General features: G+C 42.8%; 1 protein-coding gene across 2 annotated transcripts; it reads right to left on the reverse strand.

The window, feature by feature from the left end:
- Nucleotides 1-16394: 16394 nt before the first annotated feature.
- Nucleotides 16395-19397, reverse strand: LOC109772752 (6-phosphogluconate dehydrogenase, decarboxylating 1). Of its 2 annotated transcripts, none has more exons than XM_020331452.3 (2): nucleotides 19278-19397; nucleotides 16395-18103 (listed from the first exon to the last, which is right to left on the reverse strand). In XM_020331452.3, the coding sequence occupies exon 2, from the start codon at nucleotides 18094-18096 to the stop codon at nucleotides 16657-16659; it is 1440 nt and encodes a 479-aa protein (XP_020187041.1). In that variant the 5' UTR covers nucleotides 18097-18103; nucleotides 19278-19397; the 3' UTR covers nucleotides 16395-16656. The 2 variants fall into 2 exon arrangements, with proteins under 2 accessions (XP_020187041.1, XP_020187040.1); XM_020331451.4 differs by having other exon boundaries at nucleotides 19116-19304.
- Nucleotides 19398-19613: the final 216 nt, after the last annotated feature.

The following is a 19613-nucleotide window of genomic DNA, read 5'->3' on the forward strand; positions in this document are numbered from 1 at the left end:
CAGTTTTGCACACGCAGAATACTCGGGTTAAACTTGACGATCCTAGCATATGCAGATATGGCCTCGGAACACTGAGATTGAAAGGTCGAGCGTGAATCATATAGTAGATATGATCAACATAGTGATGTTCACCATTGAAAACTACTCCCTCTCACGTGATGATCGGACATGGTTTAGTTGATATGGACCACGTGATCACTTAGATGATTAGAGGGATGTCTATCTAAGTGGGAGTTCTTAAGTAATTTGATTAATTGAACTTTAATTTATCATTAACTTAGTACCTGATAGTATTTTGCATGTCTATGTTGTTGTAGATAGATGGCCCGTGCTGTTGTTCCGTTGAATTTTAATGTGTTCCTTGAGAAAGCAAAATTGAAAGATGATGGTAGCAATTACACGGACTGGATCCGTAACTTGAGGATTATCCTCATTGCTGCACAGAAGAATTACGTCCTGGAAGCACCGCTAGGTGCCAAACCCGCTGCAGGAGCAACGCCAGATGTTATGAACGTCTGGCAGAGCAAAGCTGATGACTACTCGATAGTTCAGTGTGCCATGCTTTACAGCTTAGAACCGGGACTTCAACGACGTTTTGAACGTCATGCAGCATATGAGATGTTCCAGGAGTTGAAGTTAATATTTCAAGCAAATGCCCGGATTGAGAGATATGAAGTCTCCAATAAGTTCTACAGCTGCAAGATGGAGGAGAATAGTTCTGTCAGTGAGCATATACTCAAAATGTCTGGGTATAACAATCACTTGAATCAACTGGGAGTTAATCTTCCGGATGATAATGTCATTGACAGAATTCTTCAATCACTGCCACCAAGCTACAAGAGCTTCGTGATGAACTATAATATGCAAGGGATGGATAAGACAATTCCCAAGCTCTTTGCGATGCTAAAGGCTGCGGAGGTAGAAATCAAGAAGGAGCATCAAGTGTTGATGGTCAACAAGACCACTAGTTTCAAGAAAAAGGGTAAAGGGAAGAAGGGGAACTTCAAGAAGAACGGTAAGCAAGTTGCTGCTCAAGTGAAGAAGCCCAAGTCTGGATCAAAGCCTGAGACTGAGTGCTTCTACTGCAAAGGGACTGGTCACTGGAAGCGGAACTGCCCCAAATATTTGGCGGATAAGAAGGATGGCAAGGTGAACAAAGGTATATGTTATATACATGTTATTGATGTGTACCCTACTAATGCTCGCAGTAGCACCTGGGTATTTGATACTGGTTCTGTTGCTAATATTTGCAACTCGAAACAGGGACTACGGATTAAGCGAAGATTGGCTAAGGACGAGGTGACGATGCGCGTGGGAAATGGTTCCAAAGTCGATGTGATCGCGGTCGGCACGCTACCTCTACATCTACCTTCGGGGTTAGTTTTAGACCTGAATAATTGTTATTTGGTGCCAGCGTTGAGCATGAACATTATATCTGGATCTTGTTTGATGCGAGACGGTTATTCATTTAAATCGGAGAATAATGGTTGTTCTATTTATATGAGTAATATCTTTTATGGTCATGCACCCTTGAAGAATGGTCTATTTATATTGAATCTCGATAGTAGTGATACACATATTCATAAAATTGAAGCCAAAAGATGCAGAGTTGATAATGATAGTGCAACTTATTTGTGGCACTGCCATTTAGGTCATATTGGTGTAAAGCGCATGAAGAAACTCCATTCTGATGGACTTTTGGAATCACTTGATTACAAATCACTTGGTACTTGCGAACCATGCCTCATGGGAAAGATGACTAAAACGCCGTTCTCCGGAACAATGGAGCGAGCAACAGATTTGTTGGAAATCATACATACTGATGTATGTGGTCCGATGAATGTTGAGGCTCGCGGCGGGTATCGTTATTTTCTCACCTTCACAGATGATTTGAGCAGATATGGGTATATCTACTTGATGAAACATAAGTCTGAAACATTTGAAAAGTTCAAAGAATTTCATAGTGAAGTGGAAAATCATCGTAACAAGAAAATAAACTTTCTGCGATCTGATCGTGGAGGAGAATATTTGAGTTACGAGTTTGGTCTTCATTTGAAACAAAGCGGAATAGTTTCGCAACTCATGCCACCCGGAACACCACAGCATAATGGTGTGTCCGAACATCGTAATCGTACTTTACTAGATATGGTGCGATCTATGATGTCTCTTACTGATTTACCGCTATCATTTTGGGGTTATGCTTTAGAGACGGTTGCATTCACATTAAATAGGGCACCATCTAAATCCGTTGAAACGACACCTTATGAACTATGGTTTGGCTAGAAACCTAAGCTGTCGTTTCTTAAAGTTTGGGGTTGCGATGCTTATGTGAAAAAGCTTCAACCTGATAAGCTCGAACCCAAATCGGAGAATTGTGTCTTCATAGGATACCCAAAAAGAAACTGTTGGGTACACCTTCTATCACAGATCCGAAAGGCAAGATCTTTGTTGCTAAGAATGGATCCTTTCTAGAGAAGGAGTTTCTCTCGAAAGAAGTGAGTAGGAGGAAAGTAGAACTTGATGAGGTAATTGTACCTTCTCCCGAATTGGAAAGTAGTTAATCACAGAAATCAGTTCCAGTGATTCCTACACCAATTAGTGAGGAAGCTAATGATGATGATCATGAAACTTCTGATCAAGTTACTACCGAACCTCGTAGGTCAACCAGAGTAAGATCCGCACCAGGGTAGTACGGTAATCCTGTTCTGGAGGTCATGTTACTTGACCATGACGAACCTGCGAACTATGAGGAAACAATGATGAGCCCAAATTCCACGAAATGGCTTAAGGCCATGAAATCTGAGATGGGATCCATGTATGAGAACAAAGTATGGACTTTGATTGACTTGCCAGATGATCGACAAGCCATTGAAAATAAATGGATCTTCAAGAGGAAGACGGGCGCTGATAGTAGTGTTACTATCTACAAAGCTCGAATTGTCGAAAAAAGTTTCGACAAGTTCAAGGTGTTGACTACGATAAGATTTTCTCACTCATAGTGATGCCTAAGTCTGTCCGAATCATGTTAGCAATTGCCACATTTTATGAAATCTGGCAAATGGATGTCAAAACTACATTCCTTAACGGATATCTTAAAGAAGAATTGTATATGAGACAACAAGAAGGTTTTGTCGATCCAAAAGGTGCTAACAAAGTGTGCAAGCTCCAGCAATCCATTTATGGACTGGTGCAAGCCTCTCGGAGTTGGAATATACGCTTTGATAGTATGATCAAAGCATATGGTTTTATACAGACTTTTGGAGAAGTCTGTATTTACAAGAAAGTGAGTGGGAGCACTACAGCCTTTCTGATAAGTATATGTAAATGACATATTGTCAATCGGAAATGATGTAAAATTTTCTGGAAAGCATAAAGGAGTGTTTGAAAGGAGTTTTTCAAAGAAAGACCTCGGTGAAGCTGCTTACATATTGAGCATCAAGATCTATAGAGATAGATCAAGACGCTTGATAAGTTTTTTCAATGAGTACATATCTTGACAAGTTTTTGAAGTAGTTCAAAATGGAACAGTCAAAGAAAGAGTTCTTGCCTGTGTTGCAAGGTGTGAAGTTGAGTAAGACTCAAAGCCCGACCACGGCAGAAAATAGAAAGAGAATGAAAGTCATTCCCTATGCCTCAGCCATAGGTTCTATAAAGTATGCCATGTTGTGTACCAGACCTATTGTATACCCTGCCCTGAGTTTGGTAAGGAAGTACAATTTTGATCTAGGAGTAGATCACTGGACAGCGGTCAAAAATTATCCTTAGAGGACTAAGGAAATATTTCTCGGTTATGGAGGTGATAAGGAGTTCGTCGTAAAGAGTTACGTCGATGCAAGCTTTGACACCGATCTGGATGACTCTAAGTCACAATCCAGATACATATTGAAAGTGGGAGCAATTAGCTAAAGTAGCTCCATGCAGAGCATTGTAGACATAGAAATTTGCAAAATACATATGGATCTGAATTTGACAGACCCGTTGACTAAACTTCTCTCACAAGCAAAACATGATCACACCTTAGTACTCTTTGAGTGTTAATCACATGGCGATGTGAACTAAGATTACTGACTCTAGTAAACCCTTTGAGTGTCGGTCACATGGCGATGTGAACTATGGGTGTTAATCACATGGTGATGTGAACTATTGGTGTTAAATCACATGGTGATGTGAACTAAATTATTGACTCTGGTGCAAGTGGGAGACTAAAGGAAATATGCCCTAGTGGCAATAATAAAGTTATTATTTATTTCCTTATTTCATGATAAATGTTTATTATTCATGCTAGAATTGTATTAACCGGAAACTTAGTACATGTGTGGATACATAGACAAACAGAGTGTCACTAGTATGCCTCTACTTGACTAGCTCGTTGAATCAAAGATGGTTAAGTTTCCTAGCCATAGACATGAGTTGTCATTTGATTAACGGGATCACATCATTAGAGAATGATGTGATTGACTTGACCCATTCCGTTAGCTTAGCATTTGATCATTTAGTATATTGCTATTGCTTTCTTCATGACTTATACATGCTCCTATGACTATGAGATTATGCAACTCCCGAATACCGGAGGAACACTTTGTGTGCTACCAAACGTCACAACGTAACTGGGTGATTATAAAGGTGCTCTACAGGTGTCTCCGATGGTACTTGTTGAGTTGGCATAGATCAAGATTAGGATTTGTCACTCCGATTGTCGGAGAGGTATCTTTGGGCCCTCTCGGTAATGCACATCACTATAAGCCTTGCAAGCAATGTAACTAATGAGTTAGTTGCGGGATGATGCATTACGGAACGAGTAAAGAGACTTGCCGGTAACGAGATTGAACTAGGTATTGAGATACCGATGATCGAATCTCGGGCAAGTAACATACCGATGACAAAGGAAACAATGTATGTTGTTATGCGGTTTGACCGATAAAGATCTTCGTAGAATATGTAGGAGCCAATATGAGCATCCAGGTTCTACTGTTGGTTATTGACCGGAGATGAGTCTCGGTCATGTCTACATAGTTCTCGAACCCGTAGGGTCCGCACGCTTAACGTTCGGTGACGATCTGTATTACGAGTTTATGTGTTTTGTTGTACTGAAGGTTGTTCGGTGTCCCAGATGAGATCAGGGACATGACGAGGAGTCTCGAAATGTTCGAGACGTAAAGATCGATATATTGGAAGGCTATATTCGGACATCGGAAAGGTTCTGAGTGGTTCGAGTATTTATCGGAGTACCGCAGAGTTATGGGAATTCGCCGGGGAGTATATGGGCCTTATTGGGCATTAAGGGGGAGAGAGAGAGAGAGAGAGGGGCTGCCTAGGGCAGGCCGCCCCCCCCCCCAAAGGCCTAGTCCGAATTAGACTAGGGGGAGGGGCGGCGCCCCCTCCTTCCTTCTCTTCTCTCTTCCCCTTCCTTCTCTCCTACTCCTACTACTTGGAAAGGGGGGAATCCTACTCCCGATGGGAGTAGGACTCCCCAGGCGCGCCATAGTAGAGGGCCGGCCCTCCCCCTCCTCCACTCCTTTATATACGGGGGAAGGGGGCACCCCATAGACACACAAGTTGATCATTGATCTCTTAGCCGTGTGCGGTGCCCCCCTCCACCATAATCCACCTCGGTCATATCATCGTAGTGCTTAGGCGAAGCCCTACGCCGGTAGTTTCATCATCACCGTCATCACGCCGTCGTGCTGACGAAGCTCTCCCTCGACTCTGCTAGATCGTGAGTTCGTGGGACGTCACCAAGCTGAACGTGTGTAAATCGCGGAGGTGTCGTATGTTCGGTACTAGGATCGGTCGATCGTGAAGACGTATGACTACATCAACCGTGTTGTCATAACGCTTCCGCTTTCGGTCTACGAGGTTACGTGGACAACACTCTCCCCTCTCGTTGCTATGCATCACCATGATCTTGCGTGTGCGTAGGAATTTTTTTGAAATTACTACGTTCCCCAACCGAAATTACTATTTGGCACTATTCAACGCTGATTTTGTCTTCTTCATAGCTCACATCTCATAATGTGTTTCAACTTGAAATTTTGTGTGGCAATAAAACATCATCCTCTTAACATTCCGCATTTTTTTCAATTTTTTTGAAACTTCAAAACATCTTTTTCATGTGGTTTTCACCGAATGTTGGTTTCCGTACGATATTCTCCCTTTGCTTTTTCCGTCACCTACATATTGTCTTGGTCCTAACTATCAAGTCAGTGTTGCCAGTGTTTTTGTGTTTGTGTGTGTGGACGCGCGCGCGTTGGTGTTGGTTGTGTGTATCCTAACTATCAAGAGGCTGAATGTATGCTCATTGTGTTTGTATCATCTTGATATCTTATTTTGAGTCAATAAAATAAACTCTTTATCGAAAAATGTGTGCATCATAAATAGATTCCCTGCCCATTCGTGAGCAATCTTGGCGGTCTCCTAAAGCCATATTTATCGCGTCACCGTTCACCTTGGACCAACCAGTTACCACCAAGTATAAACTGCCATTTGCCAGGAGCTCCTATTTGCCGCGTTCTGCGGCAAATATACGCCCCGTCGCAAAGGGGGGCGCCGACTAGGCCGGCCCATTTAGTGCACTTCGAATACGAGTGTGAAAAAACTCAAAAAAGGGTAGCTCGCGGTGGCAAGGAATCCAACAAGGGATGTCCTGCTTGCGCGAGCTCGGTGGTAGCCACTGCGATAGAACTGGCTTGTTGACTGAAAGACAACCGTAATCTAAAAGAAACTAAGTACGGTTCCGGACCTAACACTGGTTGACAAAATCCTGATACTTTCCCCAATTTTTTAAACATACAATTTTTTTCACAAACGCAAACAAAATTTTTGAAACGGAACAAATTTTGAATTTCCCAAACATTTTTTGAAAACATGAAGATTTTGGAATTTGCGAACAATTTTCTAAAGCATGAACATTTTTTGAATCTTGAGAACAAAGTTTGAAATGGAGAACAAGTTTCGAAGCGCGAACAATTTTCTAGAGCACGAACATTTTTTGAATTTGAGAACAGATTTTGAAACGGAGAACAATTTTGAAAAATTCAGAACAAATTTGGAAGCATGAATTTGTTTTGAGTACGTGAACAAAAAATTGAAATCTGGTACATTTTCTGAATTTCTAAAGTTTTGAACTTTTTTGTGTAATGAGAACAGTTTTTGAATTTTGAGAACATTTTTTTTAACCGAACATTTTTTGAAAACATTGGAATTAGTGAACAATTTTTAAAGCATGAATATTTTTTGAATCTCGACAATAAATTTTGAAACGGAGAACAAATTTAGAAGCGTGAACTGTTTTTTTAAAGCACGAACATTTTTAGAATCGTGAGAACAAAGTTTGAAACAGCGAACAATTTTGAAAAATCCTGAACAAATTAGAAAGCGTGATTTTTTTTAATACGTGAACAAAAAAATAAAATCCGGTACATTCGCTGATTCTTTTTTTGAATATGTGAACTTTTTTGTGTAATGAGAATAATTTTTCAATTTTGAGAACAATTTTTTCAAAAACTGAACATTTTTTTTGAAACACGAACAAAACTTGAATATTTTGAAAAAAGTTAAAAAGCAGAAGAAACTAAAAGAAAGAAAAACCAAAGAACGAAAATTTGTTGAAAAGAGAAATTAAGTTGAAAAGGAAAACTGAAAGAAAGCAAAAAATAATGATAAGAAAAGGAAAAAGAACCAGAAAAAGGAAGAAGAAAAAACAGAAAGAGTAAAAAAGGAAAAAGAAAAGGAAAAAAATAAATATAAACGGTTCAGAAACTTTCTAGATAGTTCCCAAAACCAGTAAGAACCGGCTGGAAACGCTTTAGAAGGGTTCCCAAAACCGGAACTTGTACGGACGCTACAGATGGGCCGGCCCAAATCGCTCGCTAGTCGGATCCGTGTGCGATTCGTCAACAGTTTGACGCATTATGCGTCAAATAGGGTTTTCCCCGTTTGCCAACCTATCCTACGCCGCTTATTGTGGCAAAGAGTCGTCAATTCACATAGGGGTTAGCTGCCCTGGGCCGGCCCATTTGCGTTAGCGCGCACGCGCTGCAGCCCACCGCAACCAGCTCGGTCTAGTGAAATACCTGACGCTTAAAGAAACAAGCGACAGGGACAAAACTTTAAAAACAATAAAAAAGAAGTACCTGAAATGCAGGACTCAAACACATGACCTCCAGCGAGTGAACCACGTCGCTAGCCACTGTAGTTTCTGCGATTCGCTATCTAAAGTAATAACCTGCTTTAAATAATTATAGGCCGTGATTTTCTTTTTGACAAAAGTAAATGTTTTTTGAATAAAAAGCATTTTAAAAAAATTAAACTCAAACATTTGGAAAAAACAAGAACACTTTTTGAAATTTACTAACATTTTTCAAAATTATGAACATTTTTCCGAAACACAACCATTTTACCAAATTACCCGAACATTTTTTTGAATTTGTGAAAAAAATTCCAAACAAGATCTATGAATTTATGCACACCAATTGAAAATAGGATTATATTTGAAATTCACTAACATTTATTGAATTGTGAAAAACATATAAAAATATGAACATTCTCGAAAATTTTGAAAATATAAACATTTTAGGATTTTCGAACATATTTTGAAAATATGCAAATTTTAAAAAATTTAACTTTTTTGGAATTACTGAACCGTATTGGAAAACAGGAAAAAATCAAAAAAAAATAAGTTTTGAAAAATGCAAGCATTTTTAAAATGTCTGAACACTTGTTGGAAAAGAAAAGCAAGCTTGAAAAAAAAATTTAAATAAAACAAAAATGAAAAATAAACAGTAAAAATAAAATAGAAAACAAAAGAAGGAAAAAAACATAAAAAGAAAAAACTGTTTAAGCTAATTCTGTAAGTTTCCGAAATCAGAAAAAACGGCTGGCTGGGAACCTCCAGAATGTTCCCAAAAAGAAACATAAAGCTTCCCGTACAGCCCGTACTGGTACAAAACGGGCCTGCCCAGTGTGGTCGATATCGATCGCTGCCTGTGCGTTGCATCAACACTTTGCCGTAACGTGCAGCTAATAGTAAAAATGGGAGTAACTAATCAAAGAGCGCTCATTCGGGAGCCTGGTCAAGGGTCACTTAGGATGGACTGAGAGCACGCTCCCTCCGGTTTTGTTATTTACGCGTTTTCTGCTTTTTAAATGGTTTTTTCTTTCTTTTTTTGACTTTTCGATTTATCACCGGTCTTTCTATGCTTTGCGACAAAAAAAATTGACTTTTTTGCTAGAAAAAACATGTTTTTTTCCATCCACGAGAGTTATGAATTTGTTTCCGCTAGAAGCACGGGTTTGCTTCCACAAGAGGCGTGGTTGTGCCTCTCAAAAACAAAAAAAAGCATTTTCTTTTTTTTTCGCAAGAGGCACGGACTTGTTTCCGCGAGAGGCACGGGTTTGCTTCTGCGAGAGACAGTCGTGCCTCTCGGAAATGAAAAACGAGTTTTCTTCTTCTTTTTTTACTTCCATGAGAGGTACGGATTTGCTTCCGCGGGATGTACGGCCGTGCCTCTCGAAAATGCAAAAAAATGCTTTTTATTTCTCTTTGATTCCGTGAGAGCCACTGATCCGCTTCCGCGAAAGTCACGGTCGTGCCTCTTTCAAAAAGGAAAAAAATGTGTGATCCTGGTTCATTTTTTTGTCCGATTTTTTGTTGCAATTTTTTTTATCAAAACCTATCAGCATTGGATCTAGTTTTTAAGATCCCAACGCGGAGAATCCAATGGTGAAAATAGTCCGAAAATCAAGGTAGGGTAAGCGCCCACCTCACTGTACCAGGAGCTTCGCCTGTGCATACAACAATACATGCACTTCTAAATGACTCACACACATTTATCAAACGACAGTGATCCCTTAGAAAACCCAATGGGGGGGATAAACAAGCTCATCTTTCAACCTGCCAAGGAACCTGCATCTAAGGACGACTCAATGGAAGAGTGCACCATCAATTTCCCATTTCCAGCCTTCACGTCAATTTTGTCCAAGACCTTGTCGAACAAGGAGCATTCACTCTGGTTGATACCAACTATATTCGAAGTGATCTTGATCAAGAAACTGAGGAGCGAACCCTTGTTCCACCTGGAGAAGACTTTCTGCGGTTCAGCATTTGTGAGCATGCCAACAGAGTTGAGAACGTTATATGCCTAGCGAATCAGTTGCATGTCACCAGACGGGTAACCATCGTGAACCATCTTAATAAACTTCTGTTCCTCATCCTACAAGAACCTGCTTGGTGCATGGTCCACATAAAAACACTCCCCTTTTTCCTGGTGTCTCTTATTCCCCGTTATCATTTTACATTTTATTTGTGTCCATATATTGTCTATCATGGCTATCTAGCTCCTGTTTTTTAGTCAATTTCGACAAATTTGAATGTGATGGAAGAGTGTTCCAACTAGTGGAAATAGATGCTACTTCTCCACTGATGATGGCGCGGTATATATGCACACATGCCAACCGTCATGATGCTCTTGGTTTGAAGTTGTTGGATCGGTACAATGTTGCATTGACTTCACAGCCTAGTATTCCATAAAGTTATAGATTATATGTTTGTTCCTCGTCATTTTCTTTTGAGTACAACACAATGTTGTTCAGTGAACCTTATGTGAAGCCCAATTAAAGATAGTAGTAGAAGCACTGTGGTTGCCGTGCAAAACAATTAGCATTATTGACAAACAAGTTTAGACTAGTTTGTTTCTTGGAGACCTCATGTTTGGAGTGTGGCATTGTGTTGTTCATACAACCTAGAATTTATGCTTGGTGATCTTATTTTCTACTAATTTACATAGCACAACGCATTTCATGCCTTCCGGTGACGTGTGTTCAGTGGGAGGAGACGATTCCATCGACTATGACTCTCAATATGATGTGCCGGCTCAGTCTCTCGAGGTGCTCATAGGATAGGGCGTGCATGTGTGCGTGCGTTCATAGGGTGAGTATATGTCCGTAGCTATGAGTGTCTGCGTCTGTACTGTGTTATAAAAAATAGTGCTCCTATTCCTTGCGTGGTGTGGCGCAAACCCTGCAATCGCCCATCCCTCCCTCCCCATGCGCGCGCTTTGGGGCAGCCCTAAATGCGGGACGGCGCGCCCCTGTTATGTTCGTTTTTTTGTTCCTTTTTGTTTTTTTCCTTTTTTAACTTTGAAATATCTTCATGAATCCCAAATTTGTGAAAAAATGTTAGGGATTAAAAATTAGAAATTCAAAAAATGTTGCCAATATCAGAAAATATTCTCAAAACTTAGAAATTGGTCACAAATTTGAAAAATGTTCTCGGATTTTAAAAATTGTTCTTACATTTAAAAAAATGTTCACAAACTTCAAAAACTGTTCTCGAATTTGATTATTATTTGCAAAATTTCGAGAGATGTTCAAGTTTTCCCAGAAAAAATGTTCATATTTTTTAAAAAATTTAAAGTTTTTCGAAAAAAAATGTCCATAGTTATTAAAAACGTTTATGAATTAAAAAAATGTCCCTGTATTCCAAAACTATCAGAAAGGTCAAAAATAAAATTCAAGTTTTCAAAAAAATGTTCGTGGATTGAAAAAGATATGCGGTTTCAAGAGAAAGGATCACGATTTCAAAAAATGTTGGAGGATTTGTAAAAGAATTCGTGAATTTGCAAAACAAATTAAGACTTAAATAATGTTCATGAGTTTGGAAAAAAGTTCATAAATTGGTATACAATTCGTAAAATGTTAGCAAACTTGAAAATTGTGTGAGTTTTTCTGAAAAGGTACTGAATTCAGAATTTGTTTGTGATTTCAAAAAGGTTTATGAAATTTAATAAAATATTTGTGAATTCAAAAAATAAGAAAAATAACTAGAAAATAAAAATATAAGAGTAAAAACAAACAAATAAAAAATAAAAATCTAAAAGCAAACACAGGGGAAAATGAAAATGAAAATGAAAGGCCCGGTTTGGGAAGGTTAACCTTCCCTTCCCAAAACCGGCAGATGGAGCCTGCGCTTGGGCGGGCCCAAATTCAGTAGCAAGCGAGAGGGGGGCAGGGGAGCTCCCTGGCGCTCGCTACGGCGCTCAGTTGGGCCGGCCCACGAATAACGCCGAGCAGCGAACACAAAAGTACACAAAAAAAATCGAAAAACGACATCTACAGGTCTCAAACACACTACCTTGAGTTCACATACGACACCACTAGCTACTCGACCTATCCTGCGGGTAATGTTTACTAACAGCGGCAAAATCTTAATAAACAATGCCGCACGCTATTTTATTCCACAGAATTTTTTGGAAAAATACCATGAATTTGAAAAAGTTCATGGATTTCGAAAACAGTTCTTCATTTTGAAAGAAAATATCACAAACCTGAAAAGAGTTCATTAATTTTCAAAAAAGAGTTCATCAAAATTGGAAAAAAAATGTCCGCGCATTTTGAAAACAAAAATAATTGAATTTGAAAAAAGGTTCATGAAATTTGGAAAAAGTTTTGTTGGTTTTGAAAAACGGTCATCAAAATTGAAAAAAAAATAATGGATTTTCAAAAAATGTTCAACAAACTTGAAAAATAGTTCATCAAATTTGGAAAACGTTCATCGAAATTGAAAAAAGATAATGATTTCTAAGAAAAGTTCATCAATCTGAAAAAGGTTGATCGAATTTGGAAAAAAGTTCATTGCATTTGGGAAAAAGTTCATCGAAATTGAAAAAAATTAATGGTTTTTTAAAAAAGTTCATCGAATTTGAAAAAAGTTCATCAACTTTGGTAAAAAGTTCATCGAATTTGAAAAAAGTTCATCAACTTTGGTAAAAAGTTCATCGAATTTATAAAAAAAAATTCATCAAATTTGAAAAAACAGTTCATTGATTTTGAAGAAAAACGTACACGAATTTCAAACAAAAACATCAAACCAAGAAGAAGAAAAAAATATGAAAAAACAGGAACGAAAAACAAAAAAAGGAAAAAGGAAACGGAAAAAGGAAATAGGAAATAGGAAAGTAGAAATAAGAAAATAGGAAAAAGATGTTAGTTTACAGATCGGTGAGTTGGCGTGATGGTTATAGCTTGTTTGCTCGACACGGAGGTCGCGGGTTCGATCCTTTACGTTAACGGGCGCCTGCAGCGCCAAATAGGATTCGCCGGGGGCAGGGTGTTTGGTCGATCGCCCCGGTGTTTCCCCCGCACCGATCCGAGCAGCCTAGTGTTACAAATTCGGAGTCAGAGAAGGGTATTGACAATACAATGGGAGAAAAATCGGAAGTCAAAAGCCTCACGCACACACCTGGCAACCGGTCTTCTCCGCGGAGGCCGGTGGAAGGGTGAGGGAGCACGACCGTGATGCGGCAGGAGAGCGAGGAGACGGCGGAGTGGAAGTCGTCATAGGTGAAGCGGCGCTCGCCATCGCCGGCTTACCGGCGTGCGGCGTGGACGAACGTGTGCAGAGATGCAGCACGCCTCCTCCTCCCTAGCCGACGCTCCATTACGCCGCCGCGAGCTTCTGGCCACAAATATTGCATGCGAGATGCGGCACAGTTCCTCCTCCGCCACATGGTGAGCCAGTGAATGAAGAAGGAAACAATCCAAAAGCGGAAGCAGAGTAGCAAACCTGCCTCCGCAGCTTCTCCATCGTGTAAAGTACGCCTTTGAGCTCGGTTTGCGCACTTCATAGAACCGTCTCTGCAGGACCTGCACCAGGAAACGCCCAATCAAAGACAGTTGAGTCCAGCATCTACACACTCCAGCAATGATGGATGTTAGTTCAGTTCAGAGTGTAAATAGATCAATCTCGGATAAGAATTTATCGCACCAAGTACATATAATATTCTGTCAAAATGAGTCGATTTTGAACAGAGTTAGATAGAACTTGGACTCAGTTCAGGTCAGTTGATCTTTGAACTACATTCTACATAGAGAGGGTAATACCGAAAACAGCCTTGCAAAGACCGAGCTCCATGGAGCTCGTTTGGCAAAAAAAAACAAAATACATTTAGAATTTTCAAAAAATGTCAACTTTTTTTCTACCAATACATATGCATATTCTTCAAGTATGTGTGTGTGTGTGTGTGTTAACGAAATTTTATACATGAATACTACAAATATATGTCTACATGTATACGTTTATTCGTATTTTTTGATGTCTACATGTATATGTGTATTTTTGCTGAAAACATAAATAAAGAGCTCAATGGAGCTGGGCCTCTGCAGACACTTTTCGTGGTAATACCACCCCTTTTCATGATTATTTATGTTCACAGTTAATCTTGTTTTTGACAGTGTGTTCAACTGTTCACAACTGAACTATGTAACACATGAACTGTACTGTACATGATCCAGTACAAAAAATACATAAACGGTGCCACACCAGCAGGGGGGTCGGCTTGCCAATCCCAGTTGACCTTGCAAAGGTGTTTGAGCTCATCGGAGATGATTTCGGCTGTTGCCACACCAGAGCCACGGACAGTCACCACCGCAAGGAGTGGGGTATCCGATACTTCCACCTTCAGAACCTCGATATGGAAGAACCCCATCCCTTCGATGCCGTGACCATACATCGTTAAGTTCCTCAGTCATAGGGCGATCTGGACATAGCAAAGCAGGGTGCCCCGTCTCCTTGCATCTCTCTGGACATAGCAATTCAGTAGTTGTTTCTTTTTCTCTTTCATCTCTCTTCTTTTTTTTCTTTTTGCGGCTTGAAAAATGTATTACTCAAGTAGTAGCAGAGCTACAGTCTGAAAAACAAAGATCAATTACCTCTGACAGGCCAGAGTTTAACCAAACGACAGTTCTACCTTCTCTATTGGCAAATTTAGCCAAGTAGTCACTAACAATGTTCTTTTTCTCTTTCATCTCTCTTCATAGTTAAGCACCGAGTGCATTCACCGGCAAGGTGATGCTTCCTTGAACGAGTTTCTTTTTCAATATTTTCTCCACCCAGCAAATTTATGATGACAATATAGCATGAATAGTACTTGTATAGAGCGGTTTTTTTGGCGAATCTTTGACCCGGCATATAATGAAAGTCATTCTCTGGCGAACCTTTTTATATTTTTGGCGAATCTTTGACCCGGCATATAATGAAAGTCATTCTCTGGCGAACTTTTTTATATCTTTGGCGAATCTTTGACCCGGCATATATTTGACCCGGCATATAATGAATTACTAAATTATTTTTGCATATAGGGTGCTCTGGCACTCCAGAACACCGAAATTGGTAAAGCTACCTGGATGGCTGATGGCACGGATAGGCCTGGTCCCTGGTTTCTTCGCTTAGCTATTCTCAGCTCCTCGTAGATCAGATCAGTGTTGAAGGCCGAGCAGAAGAGCGGCTACCTCAGCTTATTCAGGTTCAGAACAGGTGTTCATGCAGATCACAGGACAAACGGCTTGAGCATTACGGCCATTTTACCCATCCATCGTCAGGCCCATCTCCTCGCTCCTTGCCATCTTCAGAGCTTTGGCCACATCTCAGCAGCAAACAGAGGCTCCTTGCAGCAGGCACATCTAATATGGATGGACGAGATTCTTCAGTAATTAATTGCCAAGAACGCCATAACAGAAGTAGGGTACTATTGTGGTTCTTGCATCTTCACCAATGAAGATAGTAGCACCAACAGCCAGTCCACTCCTGCGAACCCAAGGTAAGTCCCATACTTTGCGCATTGGATCTCTGAGCGCAGCCAACAATGGCAATGCCATGGTGAGCATCTTCAGTTTCATGGCCACAAACCTTGCAAAATATTGGCAGTGGCGGGCGGCGAGGCGGGTGAGGTGCGGTCAAATGCCTGCAAGATGCACCATGGCTCCTCGGCCCCACGATTGGCCTGAAGTAGGAAACAATCCGAAAGCGGAAGCAGAGTAGCAAACCCGCCTCCGCACCGCAGCTTCTCCAGCGTGCAAAGTACGCCTTCAAGCTCGGTTTGCAGACTCCACGGAAGAGCTGTCTTTGCACGACAGCACCAGGAGACGCCCTGATCAGACTGAGCGCTGATGATCGGCAATCAAGGACAGTTCAGTCCAGCCTATATACACTCCAGCAATTAGATGGAAGTTAGTCGAGAGCATAAATGGGTCGATCTCGGATGAAACTTGGGTGCTATAACCACGGTAATATTTTGTCGAGATGAGCCAGTTTAGAACAAAGTTCGACAAAACTTGGAGTCAGTTCCAGTCAGTCAAACAGATTTTCTCTACCATAGGTCTGATCTTGGAACTACATAGAGGCTAATGATACCACCACCCCTTCCATGAAGGTTCACAATTGGGTAGGCAAATATGGCCTATCTTCCTAACAAAAAAGGACTTGTCACATGCTACCATAGACACAAGAGATAGCAACAAATTTTTGTGAGAATTATATGACACAACAAACAAGCAACAAGCAGTGGTTCTGCTCATAAAGCAGCCTTGCGAAAGCAGGACCATTGGCTATCAAACACAGGTAGGTAAAAACACATTTTATTCAAACTAATTCAGAATGGCAATGTCTTCCCTCCAGGGTTGATCAATCACATGGAAGTAGTGGAGACTGGAGAGAATATGTGATCTCCTTGTAGAAAATAAATACAGGACTCGCTACTCAAATAATAAAAATTAAACGGCGGTTCCTCCCCTACAGGAAAAGGACTCATGACTGGCAGCAACAAAGGATACCAAGAAGACGAAACCTGATGGACCGTCTCTTGGTAGAGCAGCAGCAGCATCTTAGATCTTCGAGTTGGCGATCTTGTACCACTCGGTGTGGAAGGAGCCGGGCATGTCAACCCTCTCGTAGGTGTGCGCCCCGAAGTAGTCCCTCTGGGCCTGGACGAGGTTTGCAGGAAGCCTGTCCCTCCGGTAGGAGTCAAAGTAGGCCAGACTCGCGGACATGCCAGGGGTGCTGACGCCATTGTTGATGGCGAGGCAGACGACCCTCCTCCATGCGGCTTGCCTGTCCATGATCTCCTGCGCGAACTCAGGGTCGATGAGGAGGTTGGCGAGCTCACCGTTCCTGTCGTAGGCCTTCTTGATGCGGTCCAGGAAGCTGGCGCGGATGATGCACCCACCCTTCCAGATCCTGGCCAACTCGCCGAGGTTGAGGCCCCATCCCTTCTCCGTGCTCTTGGCCTTGATGATGTTCATGCCCTGGGCGTAGCTGCAGATCTTGGAGGCGTAGAGGGCTTTCCTCACATCCTCGATCAGCTGTGCCTTGTTGACAGTTTCGCCACTGGAGTAGTCACCCTGGAAGATCTTGGAAGCCGCGACACGCTCATCCTTCAGCCCGCTGAGGAACCTGGAATCCAAGGATGCCTCAATGGTAGGAGCAGCCACAGAGAGCTCAGCAGCCTGCTGCACTGTCCACTTCCCAGTTCCCTTCATCCCGGTCTTGTCCAGGACCTTGTCGACCAAGTAGCCTTCACCCTGGTCATCCTTGATGCTGAATATATCAGCAGTGATCTCGACCAAGAAACTGAGGAGCTCACCCTTGTTCCACTCGGCGAAAACCTGCTGCAGCTCACCGTTTGTGAGCTTGCCAACCGACTTGAGAACATCATACGCCTCAGCGATGAGTTGCATGTCACCATACTCAATGCCATTGTGAACCATCTTGACAAAGTTTCCGGATCCACCCTTCCCAATGTATGTGACACACGGGCCACTGTCAGGGACCTGAGCAGACACCTTGAGAAGAATGTCTTCAATGTACTGGTATGCCTCCAGCGAGCCTCCAGGCATCATGGAGGGGCCATGGCGGGCACCCTCCTCTCCTCCGGAAACACCCATCCCGAGGTAGAGGAGTCCACGCTCCTCCATCGCCTTCTCCCTCCTTTCCGTGTTCTCGTACCACTCGTTTCCTCCATCAACGATGCAGTCGCCCTGCTCCAGGTGTGCTGCGAGCGTGGCGATAGTCTGGTCAACCGGAGCGCCGGCCTTGACAAGCATGATGACGACACGTGGCTTCTGAATGGAGTTGACGAAGGATGCAGGGTCATGGAAACCGTAGAGAGGAAGGTTTCCTTCTAGCTTGGCGCGCTGAACGGTCTCATCGACCTTGGAGGTGGTCCTGTTGTAGACGGAGATGGGGAAGCCTTTCTCCGCAATGTTGAGGGCAAGGTTCTGCCCCATGACGGCGAGGCCAGCAAGACCAATTCTGGTGAGAGCCATCTTGTACCTGAAAAAGATATGCACCAAACACAAAGTTAGTTAGGTCATTTATTTATGCATGTCTTACTAGAAAGGATAAAAGCCTGCCTAGAGAGGCCAAACGATGATGCATATGCACTGGACGCAAGAACAAGCTTCACTCTGACAAACTGTTTGCAGCGAACAGAGGTTCCAGACAGTAGCAAATGGATAACTGAATGTGAGGCTATAAATGTCAATTAGAGTAGATGCAATCAGTACTGGACGCTATGTTCACCGGATAGATGCAGCAGGGCGGACATGTCAAATTTAAATCCATAACCAACTACAGCCTACTCTTTTATGGTCTACGGCAACATAGTTCACTAGGAAATCAGAATCGCATCGAACAGCGCCGCCGATGTGATTGAGCGAGCGACATGATGATTTGCTCAATAAACCGATAGTATACTGCAACATAATCCATAGTCCGGGTCGATCAGCCGTGACCCACGAGGCCAAGACAGCGCAGCTCGGGCACAAATCCCATGCTGGCTGCTCAGGAACATACTAGGACTACTACCAGTACTGACATGCACAAAACATAGCACAGCTATCATCCAGCGTCGATCATATGGTGGCATGGTTTCAGCTAGAGCCACCATCATGCAGAAACAACAAGAAAAAAAAAAGCAGAAAAACGTAGATAAACAGGGTACCCCTGCATCCTCAACTACAGGCTACAGCTACTTGTAGAAACACATGATACAGTAGCTGATGATGCTACCTACACATGAGCTACGTCCCTGCCTGTCGGGCAATTCATGCTACCGCAGGACCAACAGAACCAGCATCGCCGTTTTTAGCTTGACTGGCACGTGTATGATCTAATCTAGTGTCGTGTCGGTAGACAGACGCAACCAACGCGAGATCCCCTGCCATGACCCGGTCAAGTAGATTGCTCCCGTCCCATGGATCTGAGGTCCAACCCAGCTTCAGCCCGCTACCGCCCGTCCCTAAAAGCAGAAGTAGGAAAAAACTCGGCGAGCCGCCTCACGTACCTCGCCGGTATCGCCTCGATTCCTCCGCCCGCCCCGCCGGAAGCCACGCCCGGGCTGCGACGGAGATCGGGGTGCGAGCTTGCGAAGGAACGAACGGGGGGGGGGGGGGGGGGGGGCGGGGGGGGAAGGAGGGAGATTCGGGAGGGGGGAGAGTGGCCTGACCTGCCGATGAGATCTGCCTGCGCTGCGCGGGTCGGGGAGGAAGGAAGACGAGTGTTGGGCCGTTGGCCGACGGGTGGGGCCCGGGCTGGCGGCTCCGCGCGCACCGCACCAAGGGGTGGGTGGGTGGTCAGTGGGGGGTGGGTAGGTTTAGGGCCGCTGACGCCTGGGCCCAGCAAGGCGGACCGAGATCCCGTGCCCCGCTCAAGGCAAGGCACGCTGTGCCCTGAGGCCCACGATCCACCATCCGCTCCCCATCCGACGGACTGCAGCGAGTCAACCTAAAATTGGACCAGTCCGCTCGATCCTTCCTCTTTCTCACGCACGCGATGCACGACG

This window comes from Aegilops tauschii, chromosome 7, assembly GCF_002575655.3.
Source record: "Aegilops tauschii subsp. strangulata cultivar AL8/78 chromosome 7, Aet v6.0, whole genome shotgun sequence".
NCBI lineage: Eukaryota > Viridiplantae > Streptophyta > Magnoliopsida > Poales > Poaceae > Aegilops > Aegilops tauschii.